General features: G+C 34.7%; 1 protein-coding gene across 1 annotated transcript in view; it reads right to left on the bottom strand.

Annotated features, from left to right (window-relative positions):
* The window catches only part of LOC129005637 (protein glass), a 95,094-nt gene that overhangs the window by 28,579 nt on the left and 51,364 nt on the right, over positions 1 to 15,151 (bottom strand). The window contains exon 3 of the mRNA XM_054434599.1: positions 4,231 to 4,423. Within this exon, the coding sequence (XP_054290574.1) occupies positions 4,231 to 4,423 (193 nt within the window). The remainder of the gene's footprint in view (positions 1 to 4,230; positions 4,424 to 15,151) is intronic.

Genomic DNA, 15,151 nt, shown 5'->3' with positions numbered 1-15,151 from the left:
GATAAGACCAACAAGCAAATTTGGACAGCCCTAAAGACACATGGAACTGGTAAACAAGCTAATATTGTACAGGATCCAGTTGTAAACTTAGACGGTTTGAATACCTATTTTTGCGGGATTGAGAATCGAGTCAATAATAATCTTATCAATGAGTGTACCACTCAATGGAGGGCAGATAGGGAATCTTTTGTTTTTGATAATATTACTGTAGATCAAATTTCACATGCTCTTAATCAGATATCATCGAATGCCGTTGGATCCGATGGCATTCATGTTAGATTTATAAAGTTGATATTTGATGATATTAAACATGTAGTGTGTCATATTTTCAATTACTCAATTTCTTGTTGTGTTTATCCTAGTGAGTGGAAAAAAGCTTTAATTGTGCCTTTGCCTAAAAATAAGAATCCGTTGCTATGTAAAGATTATCGTCCAATCAATATTTTATGTGTATTAGGAAAACTGTTGGACAAATTAGTGTACTCACAAATAAGAGATTTTGTAGATCGTAATAATATTATGTCTAGATACCAATCAGGTTACCGAAAGTTCTATAGTACCCAAACGGCTCTTATTAAAGTGACCGATGATATGAGAAAAGCAATAGATTGTAGACGTGTAACTGTACTTACGCTTTTAGATTTCAGTCGTGCTTTCGACTGTGTTAACCACGATTTGTTGTTGGCTATTTTAAAGTCATATAATTTTAATGTTAACTCAGTTAAATGGTTTGAATCCTATTTATCTAATAGATTGCAACAGATTAAAACTCGTAGTGGAAATGTATCACAGTGGATGTTGAACTCTGTAGGGGTTCCACAAGGTTCTACATTGTCTGCTTTGTTATTTAGTTTATATATAAACAGAATTAGTGATAATATAATGTTTTGCCAAACTATGCTATATGCAGATGATATGCAGTTGTACATACATTGTGAGCTAACTAAGATTAACGAATCTGTAAATAAGCTTAATGCTGATTTAGAAACTATTAACATGTGGTGTAGAGACCATGGTTTGAACTTGAATGTAGGTAAGTGTAAGTCAATGATTGTAGGAAATCAGAGGTTACTAAATTCAATTATATTAGAAAATATATCTCCTATTAAGATAAGCAATCAAGATTTAAGATTGGAGTCCGAAGTGGTTAATTTAGGTTTAAGAATATGCAGTAACCTATCATGGAGTAGCCAAGTAAATCATGTTGTTAAGACTATTTATAAACATCTGTACCAGTTTAGACGACTCAGGTTTCAACCCTCCTTTGATATAAGAAAAAAACTGATTTCTACTCTTGTATTCCCTGTGATTGATTATGCTATTGTGTCATACTGTGATATTAATAATGAACTAACTAATGAGTTACAAAAGGCACAGAACGCTTGTATTCGGTACATATTTAGAATGAGGTATGACGAACACGTTACACCTTTTTATAAGAGATTGGGTTGGCTCAAAGTAAAAGAAAGAAGAGAGTTAAGAGTTTTGAGTTTAGCATTTAAAATAATTAAATACTCTAAGCCTGAATACTTAAATGAATACTATCGAACATTGCATAACGTTCATCAAAGGACGACTAGATTTGGACAGGAAATCTTACAATTTCCCATTCATAGGACTCAAACATACACAAATTCATTTGTTGTGACGTCAATAAGACTTTTGAATGGACTAGACAATAGTATTAAAAGTTTAGAATCAGAAAACAGTTTTACAAAAAAGGTAAAAATGTTAATGCTGAATCGATACTAGTTAAGAACAAAACAATCTGTAAAGTAGAACATTAACTGAAACGATATTTTCTTTTTATTAAGTGTTGTATTATTTAGAAAGTAAAGGGAAGAATACTTTAATTTTATTTTTAAATCAGAATATAGTATAATATGTTATATTTGTGTTTTCTATAAATAGTGGTTAAACCTAAACAGTTTGTAATTAGAAAAAAACATTGTAAAATTGTGGAGCCTGTCCTGGCGGAAGAGTGGACCTTCGGTCTAAGCCAGGGCAGGATAAATAAATAAATTATCAAATTATCAAATTATTTCTTACCTCACAGACCTGTTTCCCTCCTTCCCATAGAATTTTAAGATTGTAGATACCAAGATATCTTAATCTAATCGTCATAAACAGTTCCCACACTCCGGACAACTCGCCTTTACTACTTCCTTCACCACTTCCTACGTCACGGACATGTTTCCCTCCCTTTCCATAGCATTTTAGGATTGCAGATACCTTAATCTAATCGTCATAAACAGTTCCCACACTCCGAAAAACTCGCCTTTACTGCTTCCTTCATCACTTCCTATGTCACGGACCTGTTTACCTCCCTTCCCATAGCATTTTAGGATTGCAAATACCTTAATCTAATGGTCATAAATAGATCCCATACCCCGAACATCTCGCCTTTACTACTTCCTTCACCACTTCGTACATCGCGCGGACCTGTTTTCCTCCCTTTCCATAGCATTTTAGGATTGTAGATACCTTAATCTAATAGTCATAAACAGTTTCCACACTCCGGACAGCTTGCCTTGACTATTTCCTTCACCACTTTCTACGTCGCGGACCTGTTTTCCTCCCTTCCCATAGCCAATAGCATTTTAGGATTGCAAATACCTTAATCTAACGGTCGTAACAGATCCCATACCCCAAACATCTCGCCTTTACTACTTCCTTCACCACATCCTACGTCGTAGACCTGTTTCCTTCCCTTCCAATAACATTTTAGGATTGCAGATACCTTAATCTAATTGTCACAAACAGTTCCCACACTACGGACAGCTCGCCTTGACTACTTCCTTCACCACTTCCTACGTCATACACCGTTTCCCTCCCTTCCCATAGAAGTTTAGGAATGCAGATACCTACCTAAATCTAATAATCTTAAACAGTTTCCACACTCCAGAATGCTCACCTTTACTACTTCCTTCACCACTTTCTACGTCACGGACCTCAAGCTAGTGGCGTCATTTGATTATATTTATGATCCATACCACCGTTTATGTTCTAATGACTGTGGAATAATGCTATCAGCTATTTATTTATCGACTGCATTCAAAAGTCAACAGCTGATCATATGTTGTTTATGTGTCAAATACTGCTTCCATAAGGATTACATTGAAACTTTGAGACCCGGTGGGGCGGATTCCTGAGAGACTTTTTTTAACGCTATATAGATGTTGGCACTCACCGGTATGGTCTTTATCACCATGCAAAATTTGAAAACGATTGATTCAGCCGTCTAGGAGGAGTTTGCGTATTACGAAATGCATAAAAGTCGACGTATAAGAGCTTCGCTCGCTTCGCTCGCTCCGCTCAAAAATTAACAGCTGTTTCATTAAAAAGTATTATCCATATGGTCAAAATGTAAACAAATCTGCGGAGGGATCTTTTAAAGGCTTCTGGAAAAGAGCCCTAAAGGAACTTACTTTGTTTTTCTTTTGATAACTCATCTACAGACCAAGACCTTTCTTTTTACACCTCTACCAAGTTTCTACGCCCAGTCGTTCTCTTAAATTAGTGGACACAAAGTTTCCAAATAAGTATTAAGATTCTCCCATGTTAATCTTATGGGAGAAAACTCAACTTTGATGGAAGATCCAGCCCAAACTAATAAAGATTTCAAAAAAATAAAAACACTTTGCAAAACTACAGATCAGGGCCATATTTTTGACACTTTAATCATCAAAATCGGTCCAAAAGTGAGGGAGGAGTTCTGTTCACAAAAATCGGCTTACCGTATTATATATATATATACTGTATATAGATGTATATATATATAGATAGATAGATAGATGGTTAGATAGATAGATAGATTGATTGATTGATTGATAGATAGATGGATAGATAAATAGATAGATAGAATAGATAGATAGATAGATATAATAAATAGATAGATATAATAGATAGATAGATAGAATAGATAGATAGATAGAATAGATAGATAGATATATGTTTCAGGCTAAAAAACCAGTGACCACAGTATCAAAGCTATCAACATTGACTATATCATCTTATACATTCAATAGTCATTCTTTGCTCATCATTGTCCTAATAAAGCCTTAAGCAATGGTATTTTGGCATCATATGGCTCTCTTCTATGAACTCTATAGCCAATCCATTTATTGATTTATTCGTTATTTCCTTACCTAAGTTAATCCAAACAATACAGAGTAAAATGACATTGCCTAGTTAGATTATTTTGACTGGTTCATGATTCTATGGGTCTACCTGATGAGGGTGTACTGTGTAAGAGAGAGAAGCAGTGGGACTAGGAGCAACCCCACACTGTGCCTGGGGGTAGTAGGTGGGCGAGGCTTGTCCTGGATGTACCACAGCGTGTTTCAGGGACAGCAGCACATCAGCGACATCATGGGGCTGCTTGGGCTCGTGCTTGGGCTCAAACAGAGGCCCAAAGTCTGACCTGCCAAGCATAGCTTTGGTACACCATTGGTAAGAACACTAATAATGCTTAAACTAGGCAAGTGTGAACATTCTATCGATAACTACCAGGATTGGAGAATAGACCACACATAATAGAAAACAAAATAGAAGGTGCCAAGCTCAGCACATTGTTTCTTTGATTACAATTCTCCTTTCTTTACAACTGACAAAGTGGCCAGTGATCACTGACCACGAATATTTCAATTTTACGTGCGTGTGTTTCCTATTGAGAGACTCACCCACTGTCCTTACGATTTTACAATTATTTATGAAATAATTTAAATTAAATATAAAACAAATTCATAAATACAGTGAATTCCATTCCAGTCCATTTCGGTCAAATGGAAAATACGCTAAAAAATATAAGAATTGGCAAAGCCGAAACTTCGGTTACACCAGTTTCTTACAATACGATGTCCAATTTTAATAATATGTTTCAGTGGTTCCCACTCAACGCAATATATAAAGAAGCTATATCATTTCTAGCTGTAGGAAAAGAGATATGTAGGCCTAATATCATGAACACCAGTTTTCACCTGCTGTAACTTCATAACCGTTTCAGACGCTATAATTTTACTGTACACGTTAATTCCTCATTAGGCCCCTGAATATATGGTTTGACCTAGAAATAATTAGAACACAGATGAAACCATTGTAGTTTGATAGTGAAAGGTATTGTGAATAACATATCAAAAGTCTCCAAAAATATCTTTGGTGGAACACCACCATTTTTCCAAAATGGCGGCCAAATCCAGTAGTTTTTTGCTTTTTATTGAAATTCTGACTTTCCAGTCAATATTGGTGAAAAGTCGTAAATACATTTAATGTTCCTCCTGAAATTACCTTTAAAATGATACCAAATACATGTGCCAACAACCAAAAGCAAACCCCGTAGAAATAATAAAATATTTCAAATAATAATATTTTTTATAAATTAATGTGATAGTCCAAGAAAAGTACAAAAACAGACTCAGGGATCGTATAAAAAATTTCAAGAAAACTTTTTATGGTTTTATTTTGTAGTGTTGGGTGTGCAGAGTGAAAACGGGAAAAACTCCTCATACTGTAGCTATTCGTTAAAGTATTAACTTTTATTTTAGCAATGGATTCCTTATTGGAAATTATTTGGAATTGGGGATATACAGGGTTAGTAAAAAGTGTGGAGACCCCAGTTATTTTTTTAACGGCCCATACTAGAAAAACTAAACTCGGCACACCTTTATGACATCTTATGAAGTACATCCCCAAAATGGGGGATTTTGGGGGAAACTTAAACATTTCAAATACAAAGACCCATCGAGTGACCCCTCATTTTGAAGGTCCCGGTAAAAGAAGACCAACAACGCAAACTAGAGGTTTCTATCTCAATCCAGTAAAAAATGGAAGCTGATTGAAATCTTTAGAAATCGGAAATAACTTGCAATTTTATATTCATTTGGCTGCCATATTTTACTGTTTTAAGTTAGAGACCTATAGTTTACGTTGTTGGTTTTCCTTTATTATGACCTTCAAAATGAGGGATCACTCGATGGGGCTTATCATTTAAAATTTCTGAGTTTCCCCCAAAATCCCCCATTTTGGGTTTGGGAACTTATGAGAATTTCAATTGGCTGCCATTTTTTACTGAACTGAGATAGAGACCTCTAATTTGCGATGTTGGTTTTCTCTTACCAGGACCTTTAAAATGAGGGGTCACTCGATGGGTCTTTGTGTTTAAAACATTTGAGTTTCCCCCAAAATTTCCCATTTTGGGGATGAACACTAAGTAACGGTTATGCCCAAAAAGTACTTCATAACATGCCATAATGGTGTGCCGAGTTTAGTTTTTCTAGTATGAATGGGCCGTTAAAAAAATAACAGGGTGTCTCCACACTTTTTACTAACCCTGTATATGTCTTTAACTAAAGACAAATTAAAAAATAATAATTTTTAAGGTTCATTGAAGGTAGGCCTACATAATTCGTTTTAAATTTGTCAGATGTCATTTAATGATCAATAAAATTAAAGCCAATCATTTTACTGAGTACTTTGATACTAGAACGAACTTGGAGACATATTAACAACCCGAGATATAAATCTTTAATAAAAACTGATTTAAAAAAAGGTAAATTTAATATTGTGTTGGGGTTTGTACCTCGTCTCTAACTAGCATGCTTTTAACTATCAATGGCTAAAATAAAAGCTCTTATATCATTGAATATTTAAATGCTAGAACAAACTGCAAGCATCAATAAGAATCTGAGAAAAATAATCTAAACACATACCTATTCACAGTACGAAACGTCCCTAATAATAAGTAGTGTAATTTAATAATAATAATAATAAGTATTCAAATTATAAGTAGTGAATGGTAGAGAGTTTTTGTTATAATATATTTTAAGAAAAAAAAAGTATTTAAAAACGGATTTCAGCATTGAAATCAGCATGGAAATCTAGTTCATAATGTTGTGTCACAACACTATAATTACATATAAAAATATTTATATCCAATATGTCGGATCTAAGATGGCGGCCAAAAACGTGTTTACTATCGAAATGAAGTACTGACCACCCAATAAATATTGGTGGTGATCCTAACTCAATATCTCGACAAATTTGCCATAAAGCATGTGGCCTTTTTTTCAAAATAATTCCGATGTTGGGAAAAACCGCCATTTTTAATAATTATTTCAAGGGTTTCCCGAGGACTGATTTTTGGCAACTTTTAGTATGTTATTCTGCATACCCAACAATAAAAATAAAACCATAAAAAGTTCTCTTGCAATTTTTTATACGATCCCTGAGTCTATTTTTTTTAGTTTGCTTGAACTATTACATTAATGTATAAAAATATTATAATTTGAAATATTTTATTATTTCTACGGGGTTTGCTTTTGGTTGTTGGCACATGTATTTGGTATCATTTTAAAGGTAATTTCAGGAGGAACATTAAATATATTTACGACTTTTCACCAATATTGACTGGAAAGTCCGAATTTTAATAAAAAGCAAAAAAAACTGGATTTGGCCGCCATTTTGGAAAAATGGTGGTGTTCCACCAAAGATATTTTTGGAGACTTTTGATATGTCATTCACAATACCTTTCACTATCAAACAACAATGGTTTTATCTGTGTTCTAATTATTTCTAGGTTCAGCTATTTTTTTTCTTATTTTAAGGCGCCTACATCCCACAATTCCATAACAACGACTGGCTTGTTTCATTGCTAACCGTGTTTAACCCGAGGCGTATTTCCTGTTTCTGCTGTGGTCACCAACAAAATATCTGACTCAGATTAACCAAGCGCCGAAAATCTTAATCTGAATCTGAATCGGCGTGCACTCTGGACGGACCGTAAAGGCCCACATGGCGTTCGCCAAACACAGCAGTACAAGGGCTGATTGCTAGGCCTATCTCTGTATTCACTGCCGGCTCTATGACTTGTACGGAGACAATCAAACGATATGAGAGTGTTCCATATGGTTTTCTACATGTTATAATTGGGTATTTTTAGTATTAATTAGTAACTATGTGAAACCCGTCGAAATCGACGGTTACATTCAAGGCTTACGCTAATTCATCTAACCATAAATGTGATATATTGAGTGAAATTATACACATTTTGAGCATTTAGCATTGTTTAAAGATTAATAAGTGTAAAACAATAATTATATTTATTGCGTTAGTTACCAAATATGGTTGATCATTCAACGAATAAAATATTTCCCATACTGTACGTCATCGGGGTTTTTAGAATGTAATCTGGTATCTCTTCCTTTGGAAGAACCTTTAAATAGTATTATAATCGTATTGGTGGATCTTTTGTAGCTAAACACTTCCATGATTTCATCAGTGTAATGCAGATTAATGATTTTACTAGTGTACATGTTGCTCGAATTCGAGCAATTGCAAAGTATTACATGAGTTATTTCAAAACAATCATATTTACAATGAGTTTAAAAGAATCAACTCAAAGTTTTACCGGTGTGTAACTCATGGAGATACTCACGATGTATATAACAGTAATCAACATTTCCTGTAAATATTGTATCATGTTTCATACCTGGTATTGCTTTTTAATGTTTTCTACAAACATTTCCTGACTTATAACCAGGACTCTCTGGTTAAACGTTAGAGAAAAACGTGTCACTGTTTTGGCTGGTTTGTTTTTGGTGTTTCAAGTTGTTATGCGTGTGAGACAAACATTCGCAATGTGTCCAATCTTGTTACACTTCCAACAAAATTCATTTTTAAATTTGCAAGTATCAGCTTTATGTTGAGTACTGCCGCATCTGTAACATTTACCTTGTAAGAAAGGGGATTAACCCCGTACCCACGGTGCTCATCTATGCAGACACTCTGTTCACATTACACTTAGTCGACCAGTTGGTGTGAACAGAGTTGAACAGTAGCATGAGCATCGATTTACAAATTCCTTTCCCAGCTGACGTGAGCTAGGCGATGACCGGTAGGGCTGACTTCCAAGAAACACCGTTAACCTATAAGCCACACACCCTATCGGTAATCAGCCAATGAGAAGGGCTAATGAAGAAGATGGAGGGGTCAAGACTCTTGGAGCTGGAGGATCTGAAGGAAAGAATCGAGGAGATCACCACGGGCCACCGGAGAAAGAAGATCGGGAGTTTGGGAGTGCGTGTATCGGTGTGTGTGCTTCTGGGACAATTAACAGTATGTAAAAATAATAAATTATATAACTAAAGTTTTGTAAAACAAACAAGTCATGTAATTTGTCAGTAACTAATTCTTTTATATTTTCAATTGATTTTCTTTTCTTGTAAATTTAACGTTGTAAATTAATTTATCTTATTATTGTTGATTTTTGCCTTTTCAAAGTTTTCTTTTGCTGTTGTTACACTTTGTAACTTTTGTAGTTTTTCTAAATTTAAATTTTTGTTCATTACACGTTGAGTAACACCCTTAAGCAGTCTTATGTCTCATTAACCTAACACCTCTTGACTAAGCTAAGCGAGTGAATCATTTTAGGAAACTTAAACTTAAAGTGAGGCATGGGACTCGCATGGTGGAGGCAGCCGCACGGCGAAGGCTGTCTTTGCATTTTAACTAAACAGTAACGATCCTACATTTATTTTAATAAATTATCTTGAAACAAATTATATGACTTGTGAATTATTTAGTTTATTTATAGTCAATTATAGTCACTTAAGTTAATATCAGACTCACGAATCGTAAAATGTACAGGGTGTTAGTTTAAGATAAAACTTAAATATTATGAACAAAACAATATAGGCTACTAACTCAACTAAAAACACGTAGCTTAGCTAGGCCCATAACCTTCATAAAACCACCAAATGTAACAATAGTTTATGTAGGTTTGTCACATTACTAAAACTTAAAAGATAATTTATGGATTTAGATTTTGAAATTGTTAACATTGACAACTGAGGCTTTACAACTAGCTTGTCAATATAAAATACAACTCCCACCCATCCCTGAAACCGAAACCCTAGCCAACCTAAGAACAAAATTAGCTTTCACCAAAGATGTTTTCAAGACTGCATTTAGACATCCTAGTTTGGCTGAGGCATTAACAGACTTGTTCTTTAACAACATACTAGAAGACAAAACAAAAGAACAGTTTAGAGATTTGCTAAAATTCAAGAAAATACTTCAAGAACCAACATATGACACTATAAACACTTCTGACGACCAAACACAACCTGAACCTGAACATTCACAAAACCTTTATGAAAACAGGTCAATAATAGAACACGAACAATTGTTACATAGCTTTAATTCGTTAAACTTAAATCAAGAAACCCATCAAAATCACAACCAACCAGAAACCCCTAACACTCGCAACCTCTTAAATCTTGAAAGGTAATATGTGGTTTGATTTCATTTCTACACTTTCTTGTTAACCCAGATTGTTTGCTCACATAGTTAACATCCTTAGTTTGTTCTGTAACGAAATGAGAGTACTTAGGTTTTATTGCATAACTTTCCAGTTTGGACTGTTCAATAGAAATGGCCATTTCTACCACTTCTTTAAATGATAGTGTACTTCCATTTTCTTGAAGAAGCCTAACTCTCACTTTATTATCTCTTAATCCGCGTATGAATTGCATCTTCAAGAACATATCACAAACTGAACGTTCACAGTTGTAACACTTAAAGTCACAGACAATTGCCAAACGTTTTAGTTCTCGAGCGTACGTAGAAATTCCCTCTTCAGTATCTTGAACTTTACTGATGAACCTATTTTGGTTAGCAAGTACACTTGGAGTAGGTTCCAAACAGTTTTGCAGTATATCTGAAAGTTCTTCAAACGATCTGTCACCTGGTGCCTCGGGAGCAATCGCATCACATAATGTCTGATGCATTTCGGGTGTAAGAGTACTAAGAAACAGTTGTGTTTTGGTTTTGGACTCTGTGATTTGTTTTAGGTCCAAGAAATTTGTAAACCGCATTAGGGAATTCCGAAAGGTTTAATTTTCTGTGTAGGGTGTGAAACTTACATTCGGTATGTTCAACTTATGCGGATTATTTCGTTCACTAGAGTCATTCCTCTCTACCTCTGTTTGCTTAATAGTGACAAAGAATGGTTGTAATAAAGCTCTTGCCTCGACGTATGTTTCCTCTACATCTGTACGGTAATATTCTTCTCTTTCAATTTCATCTTCATCGTCTGTAGTTGTTATAATCTCTTCATGTAACAAAGTGAATCTTTTCCACATTTCATCCAGTAGAGTTTGTCTGCCCAAAGCATCGTATATAGACGAACCTTTGGTTTTCAGCACATGTAAAGTCCTTGTAATTTGACACTTTATGATTCCTCTTTGTTGTTTTCATTTTCTAGTTTCATTTGCACTTTTATCACTCGTCGCCATTGATATATCTTCATAAAATATACAAAATACACGTAAATTAATTGGTAAACTTTATTGTAGAACAATAACACAATTAATTCACAATTAACAATTAATTCAACACAAAACCAAGTGACACCTCATTTTAAAGTGTTTACAAACACTTAAAGAATGGTGAAAACTAGAGGTCGCTATCTCTTCTCTATCCAAAATGGTAGCCCGTCAAATGTTGTGGAAAATCGATGGTAATACTGTATTGGTTCGTAATGGTAATATTGGCTGCCATTTTGGATAGAGAAGGGATAGCGAACTCTGGTTTTCACCATTCTTTAAGTTTTTGTAAACACTTCAACAAGGTGTCACTTGATAGGGGTTTACATTGGAAAGTTTTTAGTTGCCCCCCAAATCCCCTCTTTTGGTGGGGGGGGGGGGGACACTAAAAAATTTCACTCAATTTATCGCAGTTAAAAGATGAGTGCAAAGTGAGTGAAAAAATAAAGATGTATAAAGATTGAAGGTACATAATATAATTTCAAGTTTATAAACATTGGTTAAATTGTCTCCCCAAGTTCTTTTAAAAAGTTCAGTTTTTTTAAAGTTATTGTCGGTAATGTGCATGCAATACAGAACATTGAAGTAAGTTTTATGAACTGTAACAACCACTGATGTATTTTATTGGCTCATAATATCTAAAACTTAACTTTTAAAAGCTTACCACTTTTCCTTTCAAAAAGCACATGTTTTTCCACTATACAAGTTTTCAAGTTTAAACACAATTCACAAACAATTTTCAACTTAAGAGATATTTCAACAATCGAGTTAACAGCTATTACACAGTTTCAACAAATTAAAACATAACTATAGATACAAAATAATAAATATTAAAACTGAAGACAGAAAGGAAGCACTCATCTTTGACTTCAGCAGACACTTTCCTGTTCTACTTGGACCTTATGACGTATGCTTCCACCACCACCACAACTCAGGTTCATTTATGGAATCAAGGTACACCAGCAGACGGCTTATCACATGCTGATAAGCCAATGTAAACAAACCTCATATCGATTTGTCTCAGATACATCTATACTACTGTCACCATTGACAAATTATTTATGTTTCTTGTTTCAATTCATTGATTGAATTATTTGGTTTAAGAACATGACTCTTGATAACAAAAAACCTAGCCCATTTATTAAAACAAGGACTGAAAAAGAGTCCTATACCAGATGCAAATGTAACTAAAAAAATAAAAAATGTGTCACCGGCACTGCTAAAAAAGGCAGTATCAAAAAAATTTGTACAAAATGATATTTCCTTATTGAACTGTAAGACAAATATAGATAGTACATTGGAAGATAAAACTTGTCCTGTGAAAAGTTTAAATGATTTGGAGAATAAATATCAATCATTGTTAAAAGAAAATCAGTTGTTAAAAGAAAGTGTTGAAAAGAAAGAAAAGAAACTTGAAATTATGGGTCAAACATGGCTATGGGATGAAACCATTGCTACTTACTTTGAAGTTTTGACAATGAATATTATGGGAAATAATGGTGATGTCTATCTGATGAATCCAGTGCTAGTGGAGGCAGTTAAAGGGTTGGAAGACATCAACGTTATATTGGATCCTTTACTCCTAAAAGAAAAAAAACATCCTACTTGTCCCTATTAACAACGCTAAGTATGATCCTACAAATAAAGATAGTTACAAACCGTAGAAGGCTCACACTGGAGTTTAATTGCGTATGAAAGGCAATCAAACAATTACTACTACTACGACTCAATTAAAAATAGCTCTAGTGTAGATACTGCAAAGCTAGTGTGTAGTAAGTTCTCGAAGTACTTGCAAAATACGGAAGAATCTAATATCTTAGCTGTTCAAGGACCAGTACAAAGGAATTCATATGACTGTGGTGTTTTCATGCTACATGCTGCTGAGCATATTCTCAAGCACTATAAAAGCAAAGATTTCTTCAAAACTCTAAATATCCCTAACTTGTCTGAAACAGATTGTATACAAAAGAGAGTGATTATTGCTTACATAGTGATCAATAACTTTTCAACACCAAAGAGCATTATTCAGTCACTTGTTCTCCAGACAGACCTTCATTCAACACCACAACCTAGCTGTATTGACTCTGCGGTGCAAACAGACATTGTGTCAGAACCTACTGGAATTGATAACTCCAAAGTTGTTGCATCAGGTAAAACTGATTCTTTAATGAAGAAGCAAAAAGAAAATACATGTCTCAAACAAAAAACAACAAGGCAAATTATTACTATTCTAAGTGACAGCCATGGAAGGAGGATTGACCAGCTTTTGAAAGACAAGTATGATGAAAATATTGAAATTAATAGTATTATAAGGCCAGGTGCAGTGATAGATCGCATCATAGAGAAATCTCAACATGTTGTGCGTACGCAAAACAACCATGTCGTACTTATTGCTGGGGCAAATAATATTTATAATGGACAAACTGAGTCATTATTCAAAAAATTAAAATCACTCGTAACATCCTTGAAACCTTGTAAGGTGACTGTAGCTAGTGTTCCTTTTAGGCACGATCTTCTCCTTTCTGACCAGATAAATGAAAACATAATGAACTATAACTTATTTGTTCATGAAATCTGCCACATACTCAAGGGAGTAAATTTCCTGGACCTAACAGGTTTCTCTAGAAAATGCTTTGAGAAATCCGGAATCCACTTCAACAATATTGGTAAAAATATAATCGTATAAAAAATAATGAAAAATCTTCAGCCAAACATCAGGATACATTCCAACAAACCGTCAATCATGAAAGATACTGATGATTCCAATCTTCAAGAAAAGACAGCAATTAGAGAGGACAACATCCCAATAAAAATTATTGAAGCTAATATGAATGACATAATACAACAATTTCATTCTGAAGGAACTAATGCTTTTGGTCATTGTATTTCGCGCGACTTTGAGAGTGATCGACACATGTCTGCTGGTGTAGCAAAAGTCTTCAAAGTTCATCTGGGAAGTCCTTCAGAAGCAGATTTAGTTAGTGATCATCTGGCATGTCAGCGCTTGAATGGGGGGGGCTATGACATATGGCCTTGTGACAAAACCCACCTACAATTCCAAACCATCTCTACAAGACTATGATATGTCCTTCAATCACCTGATAGAGGATTTCAGACTAAAAGGACTAAGAAGATTAATATGTACCCCAATGGGTTGTACAAGAGATAAGATCACACCTAATCATTTTATTAATAATATCTTACAGTTCCAAAGATCCACAGGTGCTGAAGTTTACATTGTTCTGATTAACGAAGCAACAAAAAATAAGTCACTGAGAAATGGTCTCTCACATTTGGAGTTCAAAAATAAACTTCAAGACCTTTTACGCTCAGCTAACACAGCCAATCTCCAACTATCAAGAGTAGAGCATCCACAAACTCCTTCAGCTAATCAACCGAATAATCAGACCCCAGCATCATCTTCAATGAATATTTCTGTCAGTTCAGAAACTTCCCCTTGGAGAGGATGGTCCACTCCACAGCGAGTTCCTGCGAAGTGCCAAACCTATCAAGCTGTTGCCAAGACCTGCAACAGTCCAGGAAGCCCACGTCCACCCACGGAATAGTCCCTCTCGAGCTTCAGACTTCAACTGTACCTTCACCACCAACATCTGTGTCAAGTGTAAGTGTTCAAAATCATGGGCAATATAGTGTCAGTGGAGTGAGCGTTCTGAGTTGTGATTTAAACTAAATAATCATGACAAAGAAAAAGATTCTGCATGTAAACAAAGCTTTTTAGTTAATACTAAAAATAGCAACTCTCAAACAACTTTAAAAATACTACATCAGAATGTTCAACATCTGTCCTCTCGATTAAATATAATAAAAAT

Source organism: Macrosteles quadrilineatus, unplaced genomic scaffold, assembly GCF_028750875.1.
Source record: "Macrosteles quadrilineatus isolate MER2022 unplaced genomic scaffold, UCM_ALF_1.0 Scaffold_1__1_contigs__length_201487025, whole genome shotgun sequence".
Lineage (NCBI taxonomy): Eukaryota > Metazoa > Arthropoda > Insecta > Hemiptera > Cicadellidae > Macrosteles > Macrosteles quadrilineatus.
The sequence above is the reverse complement of the archived record's forward strand: the minus strand, read 5'-3'. Positions and strand labels throughout refer to the sequence as shown.